The following is a 20,724-nucleotide window of genomic DNA, read 5'->3' as shown; positions in this document are numbered from 1 at the left end:
TTAAATCTATTAGTTTTAAAAGCATAAACCAAAGTCTGATTGATCATCAATCTTGTCATTTAGATTTAACTTTTAAATCATCATCGTCATCTTGAAAATACCTTCTGTAATCTACCTGTAAGTAGGCTTGCACAACATGTTGACAAATCCTATCCAGGAAGTAGATTATTGCATAAATCCTAAAATAATTACTCATCCATTCAACCACAGCTGACAAAAAAAACAACAACTATAACACTCATTAAATAAGTATGCTTCACTGTCTGTACAAGCAGGGCTGGTTTTACTGTAATCTGCGTGTCTGGTTTGTTTCTTACAGGAACACTGTCCATGACAGTTCCATTCAAACCCAGCAGTTAGGAAATGACATACAAAGAGTGACCAGCTACCTGCTGTGTGATTCAAGGCACATTTTTGCTTTTTTAACTACGTTTTCTTTTAAAGTAACTGATGCACTCACAAGCATCTGCCTACATCTTGATTACCTTCCCTCATTGTTTAAGATGAATGTATTTGAACACTAAAATTAAACTAATAATAATAAACAAATTTAAAAGGAAGACAATACAATGTTGTAGAATTTATGGCTTTTCTTAGCATGTGATGCTTACAACTTTGATGCCATCTAAAAAAATTCATATATATTAAAAATGTTTTTAAAATTGACAAGCAGAAATCAGAAAGAGCAACCGGAGAACTCATGCTCAGAGCAAAAATAAACCAACATCCTAACTGCTAAATGCGGCTTTCCTCCATAGTTGTTTGATCAATAAAAACCACCACAGATGCACACAGAGACATAATCTGTTTGTCACCACAGAGTTTATGTAGAGGACCGGGACGAGCTATTGTGTAACCAGATGATTGGGTCAGATGGACAGGAGTTTAGAGGTGCAAGGTCAAACTGTCAGTGCCCAGCAGGAATAGCAGATGCCACAAACCATGAAATGGAAAAATAACTCAGAGTCCTTAGCTTGATTACCATTTACATACAAAAATGGGTACTTCATTTTATTAGAAGTGCCACTTCATGTTTTCTCCACGTTAAAGCCCGCCTCTTTAATTTCTCCTACATGTGGGATTAACTAGGCGCGTGTCCCACTGAGACAGTCCCACACCTCTGCCAGAGAAGCTCAGATTAATGTGAGAACTCTGATTACACACATGCAGGAAGACCAGCGTCATCTGTGTTGTGCTTTGCGTCATTCAGTTTCAGCAAACAACATATTTTAACTAATCCCACAGTGTGAAACCAATCAAGAACTAAATATGCAGTACGGTGGAAATGAAAAGTAAGGTTAAAAGAAAAAGAGCATCATGTTAAAATCTACCAGTGAAGTTATTTTTCTAAAATATTGACATGTAGAGTGAAAAAAGGACTCATATACATATATAAAATACTCAGTGCGATAAAAAAAAAAAGAGAAAACTACTGAAACATCACCTTGGAGCTGAGAGGTGTGCTCTGTTGACAACTTCCTCACTGAAGTCAAAATGTCCAGCTCTGCCCCTAGGAGACCTTCGAAACATTTTTCTCCCTCTTCAAGGTCCACATCGAGCAACATAAAACAGTGACACTGTCTGCTCACTCAGACATACACACACACTTTTGCAGCCTCCCCTTTCTGTCCAGTAGCAGCCCACGTGCTGGAATAACGTCGGCTTGGCAGATGCTAACATGCAGATCTGGGCTGAAGCGCAGGAAAAACGCACCAGCAGTCGCTCTGTTTATCTGGCCGCCTGTCCTTTATCCCTCTGTATTAAAACATAGCGCCGACAAGACTTTACAGTGGGACGTCACGATTAAGTTGAAAATCCAGATCCTCATTTATTTGCCAACTTTGGAGATTATAGTTAATGTGCATTTAATGTACACTCTATATATTTCCCCAGAGGAGAAAAAAAAAAAGCATTTGTGTGTTAAGAGACAGTACAGTGACTGTGTGGTGTAAAATAAAGAGGAAAACTAGCAGGAGGTTTCTGATGCCGTGATGTGTTATTAAAGCTGCAATATGGCTAACACTATTACGGTGCTCTTCTTCTGATAGCAGACAATGTATTATTAGAAATTCTCTGGTACTTAGCTACTATTTATAAAACTCAATGTCCATAACAGTAGTTGATTTCTGTGATTAGGCTGAAGGTCTGTTGACTGGGTTGACATGTGGAAGACTGAGGAGAACCAGAGCTTAAGTAAAAGCCTTCCACATAGAGTATATACAGCGGGGTCACAGTCCCACGTAGGCCTGGAAATCGTCAGGAAATCTGATGCTTGGATTAACATTTAAAACCACCAGAGATTATGAGGGGTACAATGAATTTTACAGACTACTAATGAAATCAAAGATCATTTATGACATTTATGATCTGACCACAATGTCAGATTTTACATGTCACTGCCTGGTACAGCAAAACATTGCTCACTAAGCAGCCCTGTGGTAGTGGGACTTGGATCATAAGTAGGTGAAAGTGTCAAATTACTTTTCTAGTTGCATAATAACCAGATGTATCTAAAGAACAACCAGACAGGCCAGAAGTAGTCCCGCTATCAGCAGATTGATATGTTTTTTCACTTAGACATGAAAGTTACAAATTAATTTTATCAAAGACAGAGGGTCCCAAATAGAAAATAGAAAAAAAAATTGACTGAGTCAATAGAAAAAACAAGGCTAAACTCTTTGGACTGGATAAATCCATTACAAATGTTTCACAACTGACGATTGAGGGGAAAAAAAATCCTGTTTTCTGATGAATTCAAGTTTGTGGCATTAACAGAAGGATTTATTTAAGAAGGGAAACAAAGGAGAGAATCGTGCCGTAGTCTATAAAAACAACATGGGCTAGCCACACACATTAATGTAAGTACATCCCAGAAGTGAAAGTCCCAGCACGCTGCTTTGCTCAGCCCCAAGGGTGACTTTAAATCACACCCCAAGGGTGACTTTCATCATCTGAGTATGTCAACACTCTGTACGTACAGCACAGGGATGTCTGCCAATCGCTTTGGTCCTGGAATCGCAAATGGCTTTCCAGAAATGTCTCACACTTTTATCGTAATAAAGTGTTTGCTGTGTGTTTTATTGCAAGCTCGCAGTGACAACCCCATGATATTGCGCTATATAAATAAAATTTAGCTTACGTAAGGTATGACATAAAGGGGACTGTTTCCTGTCAATATATCTTTTTTTATGTGTTATTTCAGGGTCTTTTTCCAAGGCATCTTTCCACACCAATGAGTTATTTTTTAAAAAATGAGTCCCCTGAGCTCCAACTCATCCTGGAGCAGGGACATTTTTGACAACCTGAAATAAACTACTTCTAAATAAGGGTCCGCCTGAGTTACTAAATAAATCCACAATCGAGACTACCTGCTGTAGCTCTTCAAAAACACAATACAGCTGACAAGCAAACCCACTACTTGGGTTTCAATCCTCTATTTTATTTATTTAACCCTGGAGAACCCATGGGGTCAAATTTGACCCCATGGTTTCCCTAGAAAACCAATGGGGTCGGCTCTGACCCCATTGGTTCTCCAGGGTTAATTCTCTCTTTAACACCCTCAAAAGAATATCCTTACCATGTGCTGGCTACAGTGAAGCGTCTGTATCGATGAAGACGTCTGATCGTTGCCTGCTTGCCTGAGGATCTTGGTGAGAGTTTCTGGCCAGAATGACTAGAAGTAACACTGCAACAGTCTGCCTGGCCCAACCCGACCCCTTTGAATTCTATACTAGTTTCCATTAAAGAGTCCGCTTTACAACCAAGTCTGATGCCGGACAAGACTGCACTAAAATATTCACTCAAACTCAAATAAATATGTCTGAACGTATGATTTATTTTTATTGGTTGATATTAGCCAGACAATCCCCCACTGCATTATTCATAATGCTAATCAATATGAACAGAAGCCTTATCAACAAGCTGACTGGCTACTCAAAAGCAGCTGGAAAACAAAGCAAAAAGTTATGGGGCGTCTCCAGTGTTGTGCAATAAACAGAGCAAAAGTTTCTCTGCTCCTGACCTGTAATCCAGATAAATCCAACCCATGTTTTTCAAAAGCACGAGGACATAGTATAAGCCTTATGCAGATAAAAGCAACAAAAAATACGGACACCAGATAAAATAGATTCAAAAGATCTCAAAAAGCGAAAGTAGTTTGGTGGGATGAATTATAATTGCTCAACGAAATATTACATACGGGAAACTGCTATTCAGCAACTTCAAGTGTTTGCATGTTCTTCCCGTGTCTGTGTGGGTTTTTCTGGGGAACTCTGGCTTCCTCCCGCATTCAATAGACATGAATCTTAGTTTGACTGGTGATTCTAAATTTGCCGTAACGTGAATGTGTTGTCTGCCGCTTTGTGTTGGCACTGCGATAGACACATGAGCTGTTGAGTATGTACCCCGTCTTTCACCCAAAAAAAATTCATAAATGCCAACTTTGTTGCTTGCTTGCAAATCTAATGTTAGATCTAGATGGGAGAAAACACCGGCCTCCCGCTGTTACCCAGTACACAAGCTGTGCTGCTTTTCTCAAATTACTACATTATTACTGCAGCACAACAAAAGCACAAACGCAGAGAAGTACATGGAAAAAAAAATTTGCCCAAACGTGCGCAGCATCGGTGCCGCCTTATAAAGCGTTTGAGCGTGTCAGTGTGTTTATCACAGCCTCACCTGTCAGGGTCAGCCTGTGTGATGTCAATGCGAGGCAGAGAGGCAATGGGCAGGCTCGTGGGTCGGCTATGGGTTACGGGATCTTCTTCTGGTGTTAGCGGCCTTCCCCTTTCCCTCTCCTTCTCTGCCTGTCGCCATGACAACGGAGGCAGCTGCAGATTGCCGGAAAACCGCCTGTGGACTTTGAACACCTCCACCCCGAGAGTGTTGCCTGCAGAAAACTGTCCCGCAGGAGGCTCCTTATTTTCCTGACAGAAAGGAGATAATGAATGTTTAGCTTTGATATGAAATTGTCTCAGAAAAAGAAAATCAGTAAGGGAAAATGTTAAAGGAGTAAAAATGCACATAGCACATAACAAATACTATAAATAAGAGGATAAAATGTAAAACCATGGGGAAAAAAAACCTGATTTAAAAAATAAAAATGGATGGATGAAATTAACACCTTGAAGTTTTATGCATTCACAGGCCAGTGAAACTCTACTTTACATCCATGTCTTACCTTTCTATGTAAATATCCTTCTTATTAGACATTTGTTTGAACTTTTGTCAAAATTTGCACATGTAGTGTGAGTTGTAGCCAAAAATATATTTTGTGACCTTTGACCGCTAAATTATAATCGCATCATTCTTCAGCCAACAAACATTTGCACTTAATTCATGTGAATTCAAGCCTTAGGTTTTTTTGGTCAACTGCAAAACCTAAAGCTTCCAGCTATGGTTGGAAATGCAAAAATAAATAAATAATAATAAATAAAAAGTGCCAGCTGATATGTCGATGAAGCTGTGCAGAGTGTAAATATTGTATGTTTAGTGCGCCTTCTTTAGCATGAAGGTTCCTGTATGGATCACAGAGTGATTCATTGAAATGATGGGTTGTAAACAAGTCAGTGTATTGAGGAAACAGAAATGCGCTGCCAGAGCTCATTCTGTATATATCAAACAATTTATGTTCACAGTATGCAAGAAGAAATTAAACAAAGAAGATTTCAAAGATTTCATGCAGACAAGCAGCATATGACGCACAATAACAATGAGAGGGGGAAAGGACGGGGACTGAAGAGTTCCTAGAATGGGTCTGAGGCTATCGAGAAATGATTTGGTTTTTTATGTCAATGTGGCCACAGGAGGCTAGACAGACAAGAAGAGTGAGAAATACAGAAGCTGACAGCTAGTGTGAAAAGGAAAAGGAAAGAGCGCGAAGCTACAGTCTAACCTCCCTTTGATCCAGACGGAAAGCTTACCACTGTTTAACAACAACAAGGCTCTTTAACCCAGTCAGTATCTGATATCTGAGGCAAATACTCTTATGTTGTCCTGCAGTGTATTTTCTAATGTAAACACTTCATAGACACAACAGTCCTAGTATAGATTTTTTAAGAGAGTTGTGAACACATGGAACAACTTGAAAAATGAACTTAGTGCTCTCTAGTGGACAAACCATGCAATGATTCATTCAAATAAACCTATTTCACAGACACCATTTAGAAATGAAACTGGGGTTTAAAAAGTAGTGAGGGCCAGAACTGTTTGTTTTAATGTATCACATTTAAATTACAGCACTTCTGATCCAATGACCCAAAGAAAAGGCTACACTTCTGCAGAAACCAAGTCCTAGAGTTGCAATATAATGAAAACCAGAAACTGTAATGAATTTATTCTGTACACTTCCCCATTCTGAAATATAGAAGACGGATGCTGAAATAAAAATAACAAAATACATAATTATTCCTTTGAAATTAAAACAGCACAAAGTAAAAGTTACTTACTTGATTGCTGTGGCTCTATTGTGCTTCTGATTCACTACTCATGCCTAAACCAATCAAATATCATTACACACTGATTCACCTCTCATTTTGAAAAAATAAAATAAAATGAAATGAAAAAATAAAATAAAATAAAATAAAATAAAATAAAATGATAAAATAAAATAAAATAAAATAAAATAAAATAAAATAAAATGTAGATCCAGACTTTAGTGATGTTATAGTTGGTTAAGGCCATGTATGAAACTGCAGGCAAACACAACTGTTACTAATGGCATTAATGGAGATTCTTTACATGATATCTTATTAATTGCATGGTAACACTGGGAGTTTAATGTTTGTATAGTATCACATTTAAGTCACAGAATAATAAAGAGCCAAAAACACAGGATCAAAATTGGGAAGCACATTTGATGACCACAGTGAGGAATAATTATATGGTAACTTTCAAAAACATAATTATGCTTTCAATATTTGGATTAATAAAAAGTAATACGATAACATTAATATGCTAACTTGAAAACAGCAAAATTTCAAAAAGTAAGGAAAATTGTGTTTAATCAATTATTTCAACAAATCTGATACCGCTGGAAATCCTGTTCATTTCCCCTAAAATGTCCCACATTTGTAAGGAAAATGCATTTGTGGATGGAGCAGCAGAGTTCAATATGTGGATGGCGCCCATGAAAAACTTGACAAATCTTCTCTGTCAATCTCGAAATGACCACTGAGAAAAACATTCCAGGTAATACGGTTATCCAGTTACAGCAGTGGTAAAGCACATGGTAAACTCAACTGAGTGTTCAAACGGATAGATGTTTGGACAACATATAGATATTATTTAACTGACAGTGTACACAGCCAGGTGTCTGTCTAATGGGAGAAATGAGAGAAAGATTATGTCATCCCATTTCCTCTTTCCAATCAATGTGACTGACAAGTAATAGCAGGAAAGTAACCTGCAAGACATAAATGAAAGATAACTGCAAAAAAGATGGGAACAGGGAAGGAAAAGACTCCGAATGACAGAGTGGACACGAGTTGAAGAAACCAATGCAGAGAAGGGAGTGTGCTGTCCTTTCTGATTGTCAGTAAACCCACTGCTCTTCACTCCCCGGCTCGTTCTGTGCAATTTGCCTGACATATTGCTCCTGTCTTTTTAAAGATATATTCTTCCTCTCCCAGGAAAATGGGTGAAAATTAAATCTGGCAAAACATAAACTGTCCAGAAAACCAATCGAAGTCTGTTTCCATTTACTAAACCACTTGTGAAGCAGAGAACTAAATAGTCTCCTGTCAATATGTCAGTGTTATTGGGTAAATTATTTATTATTTGTTTATTGATTGAAACTGTTGTCTCGCTATGTAATTCTATTTCTCCACTGATCACTTGCCCATAACATCAGGAAGAAAGTTTAAGGCCAATTCACCTTGTATATAAAGTATAAGCCAGGGGTCGAAACATTAGTAAACCTGGATTTGTAATGTGTGTCAGAACATGGTCATAAAAGGAAAGGAACTAAGATGAAAGGGAAAACAACGGATCTCAAACGGAGGTAGCGTAGCTGCACAGAGTCAAACAGAGGTGGAGTGGGTGTTTTCTCCAGGAAGATGAAAGGCCTTTCTTGGCTGCAGAGCTGAAACAGCTCCAGTGTTTTGTGGGGCACTTCCAAAAAGCCTTTTTGAGAAAGGCGATCATAAATGAGACGGCTTTAGGAGTGAAGCTCCAACAGCATGGCTTTATGTAGTGACTGAATTATTAAACCTTTCAGCAAAGACGGGAAAAATGACTCTTTAATTCCTTTAATTATGTAAGTGCTACAGAATCTAAAAGAAAGGTAGGACACATCAAACACTGTCGCATAGCGAATTCATGCTTAATGAGCTATTAATATTCTCTGTGAAGCAAACAAAAACCTCAAGCTTGGAAATGAACAAAATTAACACACATATATGGTGGATAAAAAGAAATAAACAAATCTCTTTAAATAAAGTGATCTCTGTTACACTTTCAAAACTACCAAATGCCAACATGTGAGTCATTTAGGGAACACTACAGCAGCCCACTGCCACAGCTAAATTCTCACATAGTGGGAAACACTGCAGTGCACAGCTATAAAAAGCAGTGTAAGTAATTACTGAAAAAACAGAACAAGTAGAGAAAAAATATTTAAGGCACACCAACATACTATGTAGTACATCCACTGAGCAGCCAGTTTATTAGGTACACCTCACTGGTATCAGTTTGGAACCCCTTTTGACAAAGTTGCTTTGCTTCAAAGAGGAGCTGGACAACACATTACAATACTGGTACCATATGATACTGAAATCAACTTTCTTTTCCATTCAGAGCTTCAGTAGGACGCCTTCACCATGCACCGAATGTATTGAGTTACTGTCACGTAATTGGCTGATTAGATATTTGCCCTAACAAACTGTAGCAAGGGAAAGAAACGTCCGACATCATAAGGTTCAGAAAAGAGAGCTCTATTATGAAGCTTTCAAAAATGTGACCACCATTACCAAAACAAATGTTTGCATTACAGTAAAAATACAAAAAAAGTAAAAAATGTTATATATCTTGTCATGATTAACCATCATGTTACATTACACTGGATATTTCCTTCAGCTAAGAAGCAAACACAGCACAGAAAGGCTTTGCATTAGGCAGGCAATAAATTTAAATAAGAAATACATTTTTGCATAGCGTAATAAATTCTAAAGGGGATAGAGGGTGATAAAGGCCAGTCACAGCAGGAAAACTTTCATCATCCAGAATTTTACTTGGCCTCTGTGCTCCTGTTGGACAGTGTCAGTGTAAATGAACTGGCCTGCCTGCCCAGTCATAAACACCACTGACACAGAGGAGAAGCAGATGGGCCTCTCTGTCAGATCCTTGTCCTTCCTCCTCTTATCCATGTTTCCATTCAGTCTATGCCCTGAATGTTTCCTAGCGTGAGCTGTACTTTAACACGTTCATCCTCGGCTCGCTCTGCCTCTTGCTTCTAAAGTCACTCCTCAACTCTCAATCTCCAATCTTCTTCACTTTCTCGTACACACACAAATCATGAACACATGCACAAACACACACACCATCTCCCTCTCTGCAGTGTATTCTGCCAGATAGCGGTCTGTTGTGTACAGTACAGTCATCTGTTTGTGAGTCACTGACCGCCACACAGACATACTGCAGTGTGTTTTCCTGCTAGAGCTCAATCTACCTTTATTCAGAAGGAAACACAAGGAAGACAAATATTACAAAATATATGGAAAGTGCACAAATACGGAACCAGAAACCTTAAAGGTGAGGCACAGAATTTCAGATAAAAGGAAATTACATATTGCAGGCTAATGAATGCATGGATGGACTCATGATTTAGCAGATGGTTGGTGGGAAAAAAATCAGCACTTACATCACCTGGTGTTACTCCATGCGCACTCCTACTTTTCTTCATCCTGAGGGATGCGCAGCCAGACTCTCTGTCTCTCTGTCAGATCCTCCAAAAATTCAGTTCTTTCCTGCGTCCTGTGCTGTGGGCAGCTTCACCAATACGCCTGCACACGGGAAGCAGAGAGGGTGTGGGAAACAATGTTAAAGTAGCAAATTCCAAAAGTTATTCTGCCTCAATCATAGTAAATCTGTCTGCACTTGATGTCAGACTTGCTTTAGCCTTGCATCAGACTTGAACAGTTTTGACCAGCTATATGGTGTACATGCAGTGAATAATTTGATACAAAGAAACAACACTGCATGAGCTGTGATACATTGCTTTTCTCTAAGCATTTAAAAATCAGTGATTTACCAATTCCATCATTTGGATAAAAAGCATATAAAAGGTAATATAACTTAAAGGCAGTAAAAGCCCTTCAGAAAAGTGTAGGACACAACTGGAAAGCTTAGCATACTTTCAGTGTTAATGCTAAAGCAACAATAATCACTTTTACAAGCATTCTATCTATGCCAGCAGTGTGGCTTAGAGAGGCAATGCCATTATGTTAGCCTTAGTTAGTCATTGTGGATCAGAATGAAATACATTTATTTGTTGCCATCAAATTTTCTACAGACATTCTTGGTCTCGAGAAAGAAAGCCTAGGGCCTTTTTTCGAATGGTCATAATGAAAGTGACATTCCTTACTGTAAGTGAAATATCTTTGACAACTATTGGATGGATGGACACAGAATGTGATCATGTCTTTGCTCTGATCACTTGCTGATCACATATTCTGTATCATGTGCCCCTCTTAGTCTTGTCTTTCTTAAAACCGCACACAAGCCTCTTAAATATTAAGTGTTTAAACAAGCACTACTGTAAAAAAAGGGTTTGTTAGAAAAAGAACCACGGTTTGTTTTTTATAGTATGCTAAGAATTACTCATTAGTTAGGGTTGTGATACATGCAGTTGTGCCTGAAGGCTTTTTAGTGAGATGCTGCTCACTGCAGAGCTCAGGACTCTTTGTCGGAAAGTCTTTCACACACAAGCTAATATAGTGAAATGGTATATTTTCCAAATCAACACACAGGATTTGAACCCCAGTTTGTTGGGTGAAGGCACTGATTAAGCCATTCATTTCCCACATCATACCAATAATTTGTACCTTGCCACTTGCCACTACCTCATCTAACTTTCATCTAACTGAAAGCAGAATAAAGGATTTTGAAAATGATGGTGGTGTCACAAAGGCATGATGATGGTGTGATCGTATGCCAGCATCTATGGAGGTCCGAACATTCTGACCTCAACAACGAACAATATACACATGTATACCCATTAGGTTAAAGTCCCTAGCTGTCTGATAAAGAACATGCATTGCTGTTAGCAAATGAGTGGCACCCGACTTGGTCTACAGAGCTGGCTTAGGTCAAGTTCCACTCATTTGGCTTTGTAGTGAGTATCACTTTGACTGCTTGCTTTTAACCCAGTTCCAGTTTCTGCCAGCTTCTCTGAATGTAGTGACTGCCCCTCATCAATTATAGAACAACCGCAGCTGGTGGAAAATCACCACAAGGCAGGAATGACTGACTAATCAATGTGACAGACATAAATCAATGTTTTCCATGTCATGATTGATCCCCACAGTGTGGCACCCACATTAACCTGAATTTGGCTGGCACTGTGTCCTTGCTAATAGATGTTCAAAACAATCCCCTAGTGTATGTGTGGTGTGAAAGTGACTTCAAACTGCCCTCCAAATGAAAAAGTGACTGTTCCATATAAAGTGTTTTGCTTTTTTACTACAAACTGACAGCTGTTTAAAAACTACGCCACTTGTAGATCATTTTCTGAAAAGTTGAACAATTAATTCAAATAATTGTGAGAGCTTTTTAAATCCTCAGCAAGACTCCTTGGGTATCCACAACCTTTTCTTCTGAAGTGTGCTTTTCTTTAGATATTTCTTTCATTTATTTTAACTATAGCATTAACTAATAAAATATCCATTTTAACCGTGGCACTGTTTCAAACAGTGTGCAAATATGTTGTAAAAGTTTCATATGATTTAGTTTTTTGCACAACTCTAAACAATTACATTAAAAATAATAATAGAAATGGAAAGGTACAAAGATGAATGTACAATAAATCAGCCACCAAACTGATATATTTATGATAACCTTTGATACAGAAATCCTGAAAACACTACAGTACTTGCTTTAGGTAACGTATGCAGCTGCAATTCTTCTGACAGGAGCAACAGGCTCATCTATCCTTGTGTGGGGAAAGAAATGCCTACAACATGGGAAAAACTACACACTGAAAATGGCAACTAGTGCAGGTGGCACTGTGACATTTCTTTTTAAGACTCTAAGAGTCAATTATTTTTATATAATTTAAATTGACAGAATCATTTCCTCAAACTTAAGACATATTTGAACACTTTCAGTCCACTTAAATAAAAAAAATCTTAATCTGTTGTACTAATGCAAGGGAAAGCAATAATATTAGTCTAAGGAGTTCTTAGTGTTATTGGCTTTGAGTCACAATTTTGGGATGTGTGATAAATTTCACTGAACTATTTTCTAACAACTACCCAATAAAATATTTTTAAACATGACTAAGGCTGAGACTTCACTAGCATTTATAATGTTTAATGGAAAAACCATTATCAAAGGCAAAGTTGGTTTTTTTTGTTAAAGTAAGTGCTAACCTATAATTGCCCCAATTATTAAAATTTCACAAATTTCACACGAGTTATGTGATTGGAATGTTCTTTCTTTGTTATTAATAAACGTATCATTAACAACAAGCTACAGATTTGCCAATTATTTACTTCAAAAGCAACACCTACACCAGGAAGAAAACACTGTAAGAGTATTCTTAAAGGTATATAATCCCATGCCCTCGCATAAAGGTCATGTTACAGATTATCAGCCTGACCTGACCTGAAAGCCAAGGACTATTGTAGTGAAAAAGGACTGCAGACAGATGGTGAAAGGTTATGCAGAATCATGCCATATAAGCCCAGCAATGATAGACGTAATCCTACAATAGTTTTAAAGCTTTAACACTATTAGCACAATTAATCAAAGGAAAAGATGACTGTGTCCTTGCTTCATCAGAGATGCCGAGAAGCATGTGCTCAGTGTACAACATGCCCAAAAGTCCCAATTTAGTGTAAGTGTATAGATGTAATACATTTTTTAAACAAGGAGTCATGGGAGTTCGCAGTCTCTATGAGACCACTTATTGTGGATTTAGGTAGCATACACTGATTAATTATTTGTTGCTATGCCTCTGAGGCTACAATTTGAAAGCTGTGGCATTTCCAACTGTTCCAACTTTTACTGAGGTAAAACAGCAAAGTTATAATTAGCTTTTTATTATGGTGTTTTGTCAAAGTTTGGTTTAGTTTCCGTTTTAGTTCATCATATTTCAGACAATATTTTAAGGAGATCAGTAGATTGACAACTGAGGCTCACTGTCAACATGGAGCCATGTACTACTGTTAAAAAAATGTTTGTCATAATCTTACTTTGTCATTTGTCTTAATAAAAATTTCAGGGCTCTGTCAATGCATCTAAGGAAGGGAAAGCCATTTAAGGCTTGAGCATTTGAGCATGAAAGAACTCTCAATCAAAACATCAGTGGACTTAAGACACTAGATTACACAGCCTCCACTTACTAGAGAGAGAAAAAAAGAAAAAAAGTTTCCACTGACCTCCCATTCTCACAGCCTCAGCAAAAGATCACCCCCAGGGGTTGATCTATACAAATAATTGATTGTTGATGTGATGCGGGTACCAGAATGCATGGACATGAGGCAGCACTCAAGATAGTGATTGTAGGAATTTGGCATGGATTTGAAGAGCACATCAGAGAACATTGCGCTATATGGATATTATCATTGCATTAAGGGGAAAAAATAACAAGAAATCTTTGCTTAATCTACAACTCGAGAGCAATGCGAGGGTCATGGACAGCCTTGGCTTTACCGTAATCAGTCACTGCACAAAACAAAGCTGCCTAAAAAGCTTTAAAGTACACTATAAGTGTAAATTTTCCTAATCAGATAAATTCCATTAGGGGGGCAAATCGAGATATGTGTAAGACAGCATAACAGTACACTGCCTACAAAACATAATTTACATTCCCTACAAGGTGTGATGATACACGATTTTGAGATACATGATAAAGTGCACAATTTAGATTATTAAAATTGTAGTTAGTGATACTATATTTTGCGTGGGGTTTCCATCTGTTCTATCGTTTCCTGTCACAGTCCATAAATAAAAGCATTGAATTGGGGAAGCAGGGAAATACCATAATGCTGTAAGAGCATGCACAGTAAATGGGAAGTTCACAATATTAACAAAAACTAGCGTCTGCAATCAGAGGTCTGCATGGCCGAAAACGAGAAGTGACAAAATTCAGCCATCTGACGAGTTAATCTATGTCACACTGCACCCATGAACAATGGAGAGCTGTGAAGGGTGAGTCATTAATTGAGAATAGCTGGTCACCCACACAAAGGTACCTTTTGTGGTGGTAAAACAAAGAGGGGTAAAGAAATCATGCGTGTAACTGTGTTAATATTACATTCAGCTACTCTGAAGTCCAACAAGGGGGGCTTTTGAAGCCATCCATGTGTCACAACCCTGAAGAAATAACTTTACATTTATCATTTACTAACACGCAAAGATTTGCTTATATGACATGTATTTGTTTGGCAAACTGACTTCATTGACCTAGCATTGAACTATTCTGTGTTGAATTAAATTAATGTGTGAATGCCAAATGGAGAAGCTAGCACTGGTCACAGGACAAGACAGCTGTCGACATTAGGTTCCATTTGACTGTTATGTCCACCCACGTTTATTCCATCTAAATCCCACTGAATGCACTTTATTCAGTCCTAAAGAACAGCAATTTAAACATGCAGGCTGTTCACAGATTGTATCTCATCTATATGACCATATGCAAGAGGTTGAGTGGTCTTGTTTTACTGCCTCAGGAAGATAACAAAGACATAATGTTTTTTTCCTCCTGACATTTCAAATCATGGGATAAATATGCAAAAAAAGGGAACTGAAACTCATCCAAATAAAGACTAAGTCAGAGCCACCCGCAGTTTCATTTAAGCCGAAAGACATCAATATGTAATTGTAGGGTGATTCAAATGAAACAGCTCAATGATCGCACACTGCATTTCAAAAACATTTGCACACTTTATCTGTCGAGTCTAATCTGGCAGATATGTAGCTGAAGGTTTACCACAATCACTATTTACAACCTTCAAATAGACGACAAGAAAAATAAATAATCAGGCCTCCTGGAGGACAATATCTCCAGAGTCATTTCTTTAATTTGCACAGTTTTAAGGTTACTTACTTACTTATTTATATTTGCACAAGCCTGAAAAATAGTGCATAATGCAAAAAAAACCCACAGCTGTTTTGTAGATGTAACAGCTTGAGAAAATTGACAAGCCAAAGTTAGACCCGTTCCCAAGAGGAGAGACACATATGCATTACAAATGGAATTTCAATTAAAACCATCTAAGCTAGTGACAAGTACTTTTTTCCAGAACTTCTGGAATATCTACTTGCCAACTGGGGTAAATGTATAGACACTATTTATAGGCTTCCTGGCTTCATTAAAAAGACAATCACAGAATGTTATATATGATTGAAGAACCTCTGCTTTCACAAAAGCACTCTAGGCACTATTTTAGAAAGATCCATATTAATGTAATTCCTACAGCGCTGAATATGATACCAATCAATATTTGCCAGGCTCCTTCAGCACAGAGTTGATCTGTTAATTTCCTCTGAATGTACAAGGTTAAGAACTGCATGTCAAGAAAAATACTTGTTAGACGGTTGCAGCAAGTTTTAGGCAGTCTTATTTTTCTATTTTTATCCACCCGTCCCACACTGTGTGTGTAGGCTTGTTCTACACACAAAGCAGTTGTTGCACTTCATGCAGGTGTACTTATATTTACAAAGTTAGAGCACACTGAAATAATTATGTCCACAAATATGAATAACCATTTCATAGAAATATACATTGTTACAGATCAGAAATATGTCAGAGGCAATTTTCTACACAGGCTTAAAATGTTTAGACCAAGGAACTGATTAGTAATCTGTAACTATTATCTGTAACTACAGTACTATTTAGATAACTCACTTTTTAAGCAAGCTTTCAAGCAAAATGCTGCTTATCTCTACCAGGGGTGCCACCAAGGAGGGGCTAAGGGGGGCACTGCCCAACTTAACTTTAATAGCAGAAAATTAATTTGGCATAACACTCCTTTCTCTTTCTTTTTTGCCATATTTTTCAAGTAACCTATATTTGGCAACAGCATAATAAAACTAGAAATCTGTTTTGGCGTGCCTTCAATAAACAATTGATTAAGAATGAAACACAACTGAATGAACACAACTACAAGTGTTATAAACATTTATCAAATACGTTATGAAGGAAGAAACCTTTCAAAGAGTAATAGTTCTACACTGTTTTTAAGCTTCACTTAACAACTGAATTTCCTAATGTTAATGAGCATTTCTCATTTTAGACTGCTTGCAGTTGAGAGCTCTAAACTAAGTCACATTTGCATTCAGTGCAAAAGTAGATTCAAGCAGAAATGAGCTTTTCAGACAAGCGAAGACTGAGAGGAGTTTGTTGAGGAGGGAGAGAAACAACACACCAATTTGTGGCAGCTGAAATATGACGTCACTGTGGAGGCCACAGGGAACCCACTGCCCTACTGTACAGACACAGAAAGCCAGAGACACAGAGAGAGAGAATGGGTAGGCCAGACTCTCTGAGCCTGTTGGTACTTGTAGATTGTTCTTCTCTCACATCATGTGCTTGTTATATTGGCACTGTGAATAACAGGGAGGCAGACCGATTTCCAGCTTTGTTGTCTTACAGACTTGATCGGTTTAAAAACATAAATACGAATAAATAAATATTTCATGCAAAAATACCTACCTTAAATAAGATAACTACAATCACCCTCGTGTTCTTATCATGTGCAACAGACTGGCACAAATGACTCATTTATTCATATTCATATTTATTTGAAAGAAATGACAAAAAATGTTCATTTCATCATGAGCCTTAGATGTTGTGGATTTAGACAAAAAGAACAAAATTACACATAATTGATGGGGATTGGACACTGGACACATGGCAGTGACTCTGGATGAGTCACTCCTAAGAGTTTCTGACAAAACCAGCAATAATTACGAGAGAGTGCCAGCTTTGAAAAAAACACTCACGCTGATTACCCCATCATATTCAAGTCACTTTAATAACATGCACTCAGGTATTGTCATTGAAGTACTGTCGGTGTCAGCTCTTCATCAAGTATCCATTTACAAGAGGAAACTTGGTGTACCAACTACACAGGCTGAAGCTTTTAGAGTGGAAAATAACAGCTGATTTGGGGAGTAAGGCGGTAACAGAAGGCTTGGCATGGTGTGCAGGATTTGGAGGTGGAGATGGTTCACTGATACGGCCTTTGGTGAGTATCATCACTGGCAACATCCATGCAAACATAACCGCAAATCCAGAAATGAATCATCTGCCGTCTTGGGACATACTCCTTGAGTTGAAGTGAACAAATTCTTTACAAAAAGTTTTGCAACGCTATCTTGGGGAACCATTTTCTCTTTCCCACCAGCACCTATACCAATATCTGTTCTGCAACGAGAACTAACTGAACAAGAACCAATATTTCCTTGATTTGTTGTTGTTAGTATATTCAGGGTTTCTTGCTTCAGATCTGGCCTTTAACAGGAATCTATACACAACTATGTCCATGTACTTTAAATTCACTGAGCCTGTGTTACCTTACATGACAGATGTCTGATTTTTCTTTTATATATTTTGGACCATTTCATAAACAAAATATATATATTATATTTGAGTAAACAAAAACAAAATTGATTAAAAAATTATTGGAAATATGATTTTAAAACCTTATACTGAAAAGCAGATGCCTTCAAATTGGTCAATTTGTCTGGCCAACATCTTAAAACCACAATTTAAGGCACTTTAAGAAATCATTTAAGAAAAGTGGGAAATCTGAGGGGAGGATTAGTTATGTATTTTTTCTTGAAAAACAATTTCACACATCATATTAATACCTACCGCATATGCATTATGAAAATGTCACGTAGTACAAATGCCCATAACCCCACTGCACTGGATTATGGACTTGATAAAAAATTATACCGAGCAATTTCAACAAGCAGCTCTGCAATATACTGCAGAATTCCTCTGCATGGAAACTAATAGAAAAATATATAATACTCTATAATACCTATAAAGTGGATTCTGGCCACAATATTTCCTCTCAGTGACTGTAAAGGTGTACTTACAGAAGGAGCTGTTCTCCTTGAGACAGTGGTGAACGGGCAAGCAGGAATTCACATCAGCAAATTTTCGACCTGAAGGAGAAACAATGTATGGATTATAACCAGACTGATCACATTTCAGAGTGAAATCTTTGAGAAGGAAAAATGCTGACTGATCACAGTATTTTGGTCAGTTGAAACTATACGATTGATTGTAGACCAGCACCAATGGTCCATGATATATCTCTTAGGGGAACCATATACCATATTCCGTGCTTGTGCATTCAATCATGCATGCAGGCATTTCTGTATTTCCAGTCAGCTGGAGTTTCCACCCAAACATGACAAACACCGGCTGGAAGTCAAACATCGCAGTTCAGTGACAAGAAAGGCAGGACAATAACAACATCATCATTAGTACCACCAACCAAGCAACCACTAAGTGAGTCATCTGTCTGACAGCCCGCCTAACAAAAAGCTGTATGTATGTGCCCTCTTTTTCAGCCCTGTCTGAGAATAAAATCACAAAGAGGCCAACTGAATTCATACCCCACGACCCCAACGGACATCATAAATGCTTTGAGCTGTGCTTAAAGGGAAATGAAACTAAGTTTCAGAAATGTAGCATGCGTCAATATGTGACATTCCAGCAAAATGTCACAACTGTGGGGTGTGGGGTGGGAGCTCGTGTCGGATGCAGAACCAACACAAAGCTCTGAAAAGTGATTATTAAGAAGAGGAAAAAATGAAACCTATGGTTTTTTAATGTTCAAACTTTGGAATAAAAAAAGGCATACATTCAAAAATATACTGTTACAAATCCACAAAGTCAAGTATCTAGATCCACTCCTGCACAAAACAAAAGGCTCCCAAAAAAAAGAAACAGAAACTCTCAAAAGTCGGTCTCAATGTTAACAATTGTGAAATTAATAAAATGGGGCAAATGACTTATATTCTCCACGCTACTAAAAGCAGCATTCACCACAAAGGACCTTTCACCAGGAAAGGACCAACAACATCACCAGCCTGCTGACATTTTGGCATCTGTGTGTTGTGCCTTAGTTTTACGGATGAATATTCATGTACCAATCAATGGCTACTGTTGTGCCCCACTTAGTGCTGTGAAAGATGGTAAAAGACCTTTCATAAGATGACAAACAGTGATGGCTTTAATTAAAGTTCACAAAGTACAGCACCAATAAAAACTCAAAGGGAGATAATGAACTTGAAAGTGTTGGAGCCATTCCCAGTAAATATGTCACTACTGTGGACCTATATTCATTAAAGCTAGACACATCAATTACTAGAATATTGTCGTCATTTTTCGAGCAAGTTAAAATAATGAGCCTAACTAGTGCTATCCATAATTGACTGACCTCATCCTACCCTGACTTCACTGCTTAATGGGTTGACAGGTTTTGTTAATGTGGGTCTATCCAAGTTTTCCATCACACCATCTACAGTTCACAAATACTCCCTTTCTCGCCACCCACATAATAGTCCCAAACTCAGACATAAATCAAACTCGCTTGTTTAGGAGAGAAATCGCTAACTTTGATTTCTTAGGTTAGACTCAGTCAGTAAAGTGCGTCTAACCTGAGAATCTAAGAATGTTTTTAGTGTAACGCACACACACACTAACAAAACTGAACAAGTCGACTGTCAACAGGAAGGGAGATGCCCACAAAGAAAAGTCACCGGAGAGATAAGGAGCACAGTCTGCGCAGAGACACGAAAACTGCGTGATATGACTAAATCAAAAGACCTTTCAGTGCAACTCAAGACATCCGAGTGCCGATCGTGTTCCACCCAGAATAGCCTCGGTACAGCTCAAATTACGGAAACCTGTCATCTGAACGTCCTGAAACTAATTTTTTCGCAAATATCTGAAATAACTAATCCCATTATCCTTTCCTGTACATATTTTGAAGGGATGCTGCACACATTTATCAAAACTTCAAAAATGTCGCGTGGGCTATTGTTGTGTGCTAGACAGGAAAAACAACATAAAGCTCTGAGTGTACAAATGATAAGCTCGGTAAGTTTTTTTCTTTATTTATTTTCCTGGAAGCTAAAGAAAACGACAGTTTGTCGATAAGAAAACGGTTAAACGTGGTCTCTTACCAGTAAAAGGCTTTATCCGTTTTCCGACGCGCTCGTGTCTACTGCAACACACTGTACGCACTGTTCCTGTGCTGCGCTCCGAGCACGCGCCCCCTTTTATTAGGTTCCATTTGTGCCATTCGCGCTCGATCCCTTTCACGACCTCGCGAGCGCATCGATTGGCTTTAACATCCGCGACGCAAATCCTTCCCCTTACCAATGGCTTTGCAGCGCTCACGCCCTCTGTGGCTCCTCACTACTGCTGCCTGTTTGGCATCGTCCATTTGATTTCCTGCCAGCGCAAGATATGGATTACCATTTAATGGCTCTACAAGTCCCTCTGGCCCTCTGGCTTTCATTAACTGAAAACTGAAAGGT

At 38.2% G+C, this 20,724-nt stretch overlaps 1 protein-coding gene across 1 annotated transcript in view; it reads right to left on the bottom strand.

Moving 5' to 3' along the window:
- The window catches only part of LOC102791018 (3',5'-cyclic-AMP phosphodiesterase 4B-like), a 45,063-nt gene extending 24,635 nt beyond the window's left edge, over nt 1-20,428 (bottom strand). The window contains exons 1-4 of the mRNA XM_006786913.2: nt 20,368-20,428; nt 18,268-18,336; nt 9,857-9,998; nt 4,678-4,925 (exon numbers count right to left, since the gene is read on the bottom strand). Of these exons, the coding sequence (XP_006786976.1) occupies nt 4,678-4,925; nt 9,857-9,898 (290 nt within the window). The 5' untranslated portion in view covers nt 9,899-9,998; nt 18,268-18,336; nt 20,368-20,428. The remainder of the gene's footprint in view (nt 1-4,677; nt 4,926-9,856; nt 9,999-18,267; nt 18,337-20,367) is intronic.
- Between the last annotated feature and the right edge of the window lie 296 nt (nt 20,429-20,724).

Source organism: Neolamprologus brichardi, chromosome 18, assembly GCF_056152115.1.
Source record: "Neolamprologus brichardi isolate AB-2024 chromosome 18, ASM5615211v1, whole genome shotgun sequence".
In the NCBI taxonomy this organism is placed as follows: domain Eukaryota; kingdom Metazoa; phylum Chordata; class Actinopteri; order Cichliformes; family Cichlidae; genus Neolamprologus; species Neolamprologus brichardi.
Note: the sequence above shows the minus strand (reverse complement) of the source record. Positions and strands in the feature narration are given on the sequence as shown.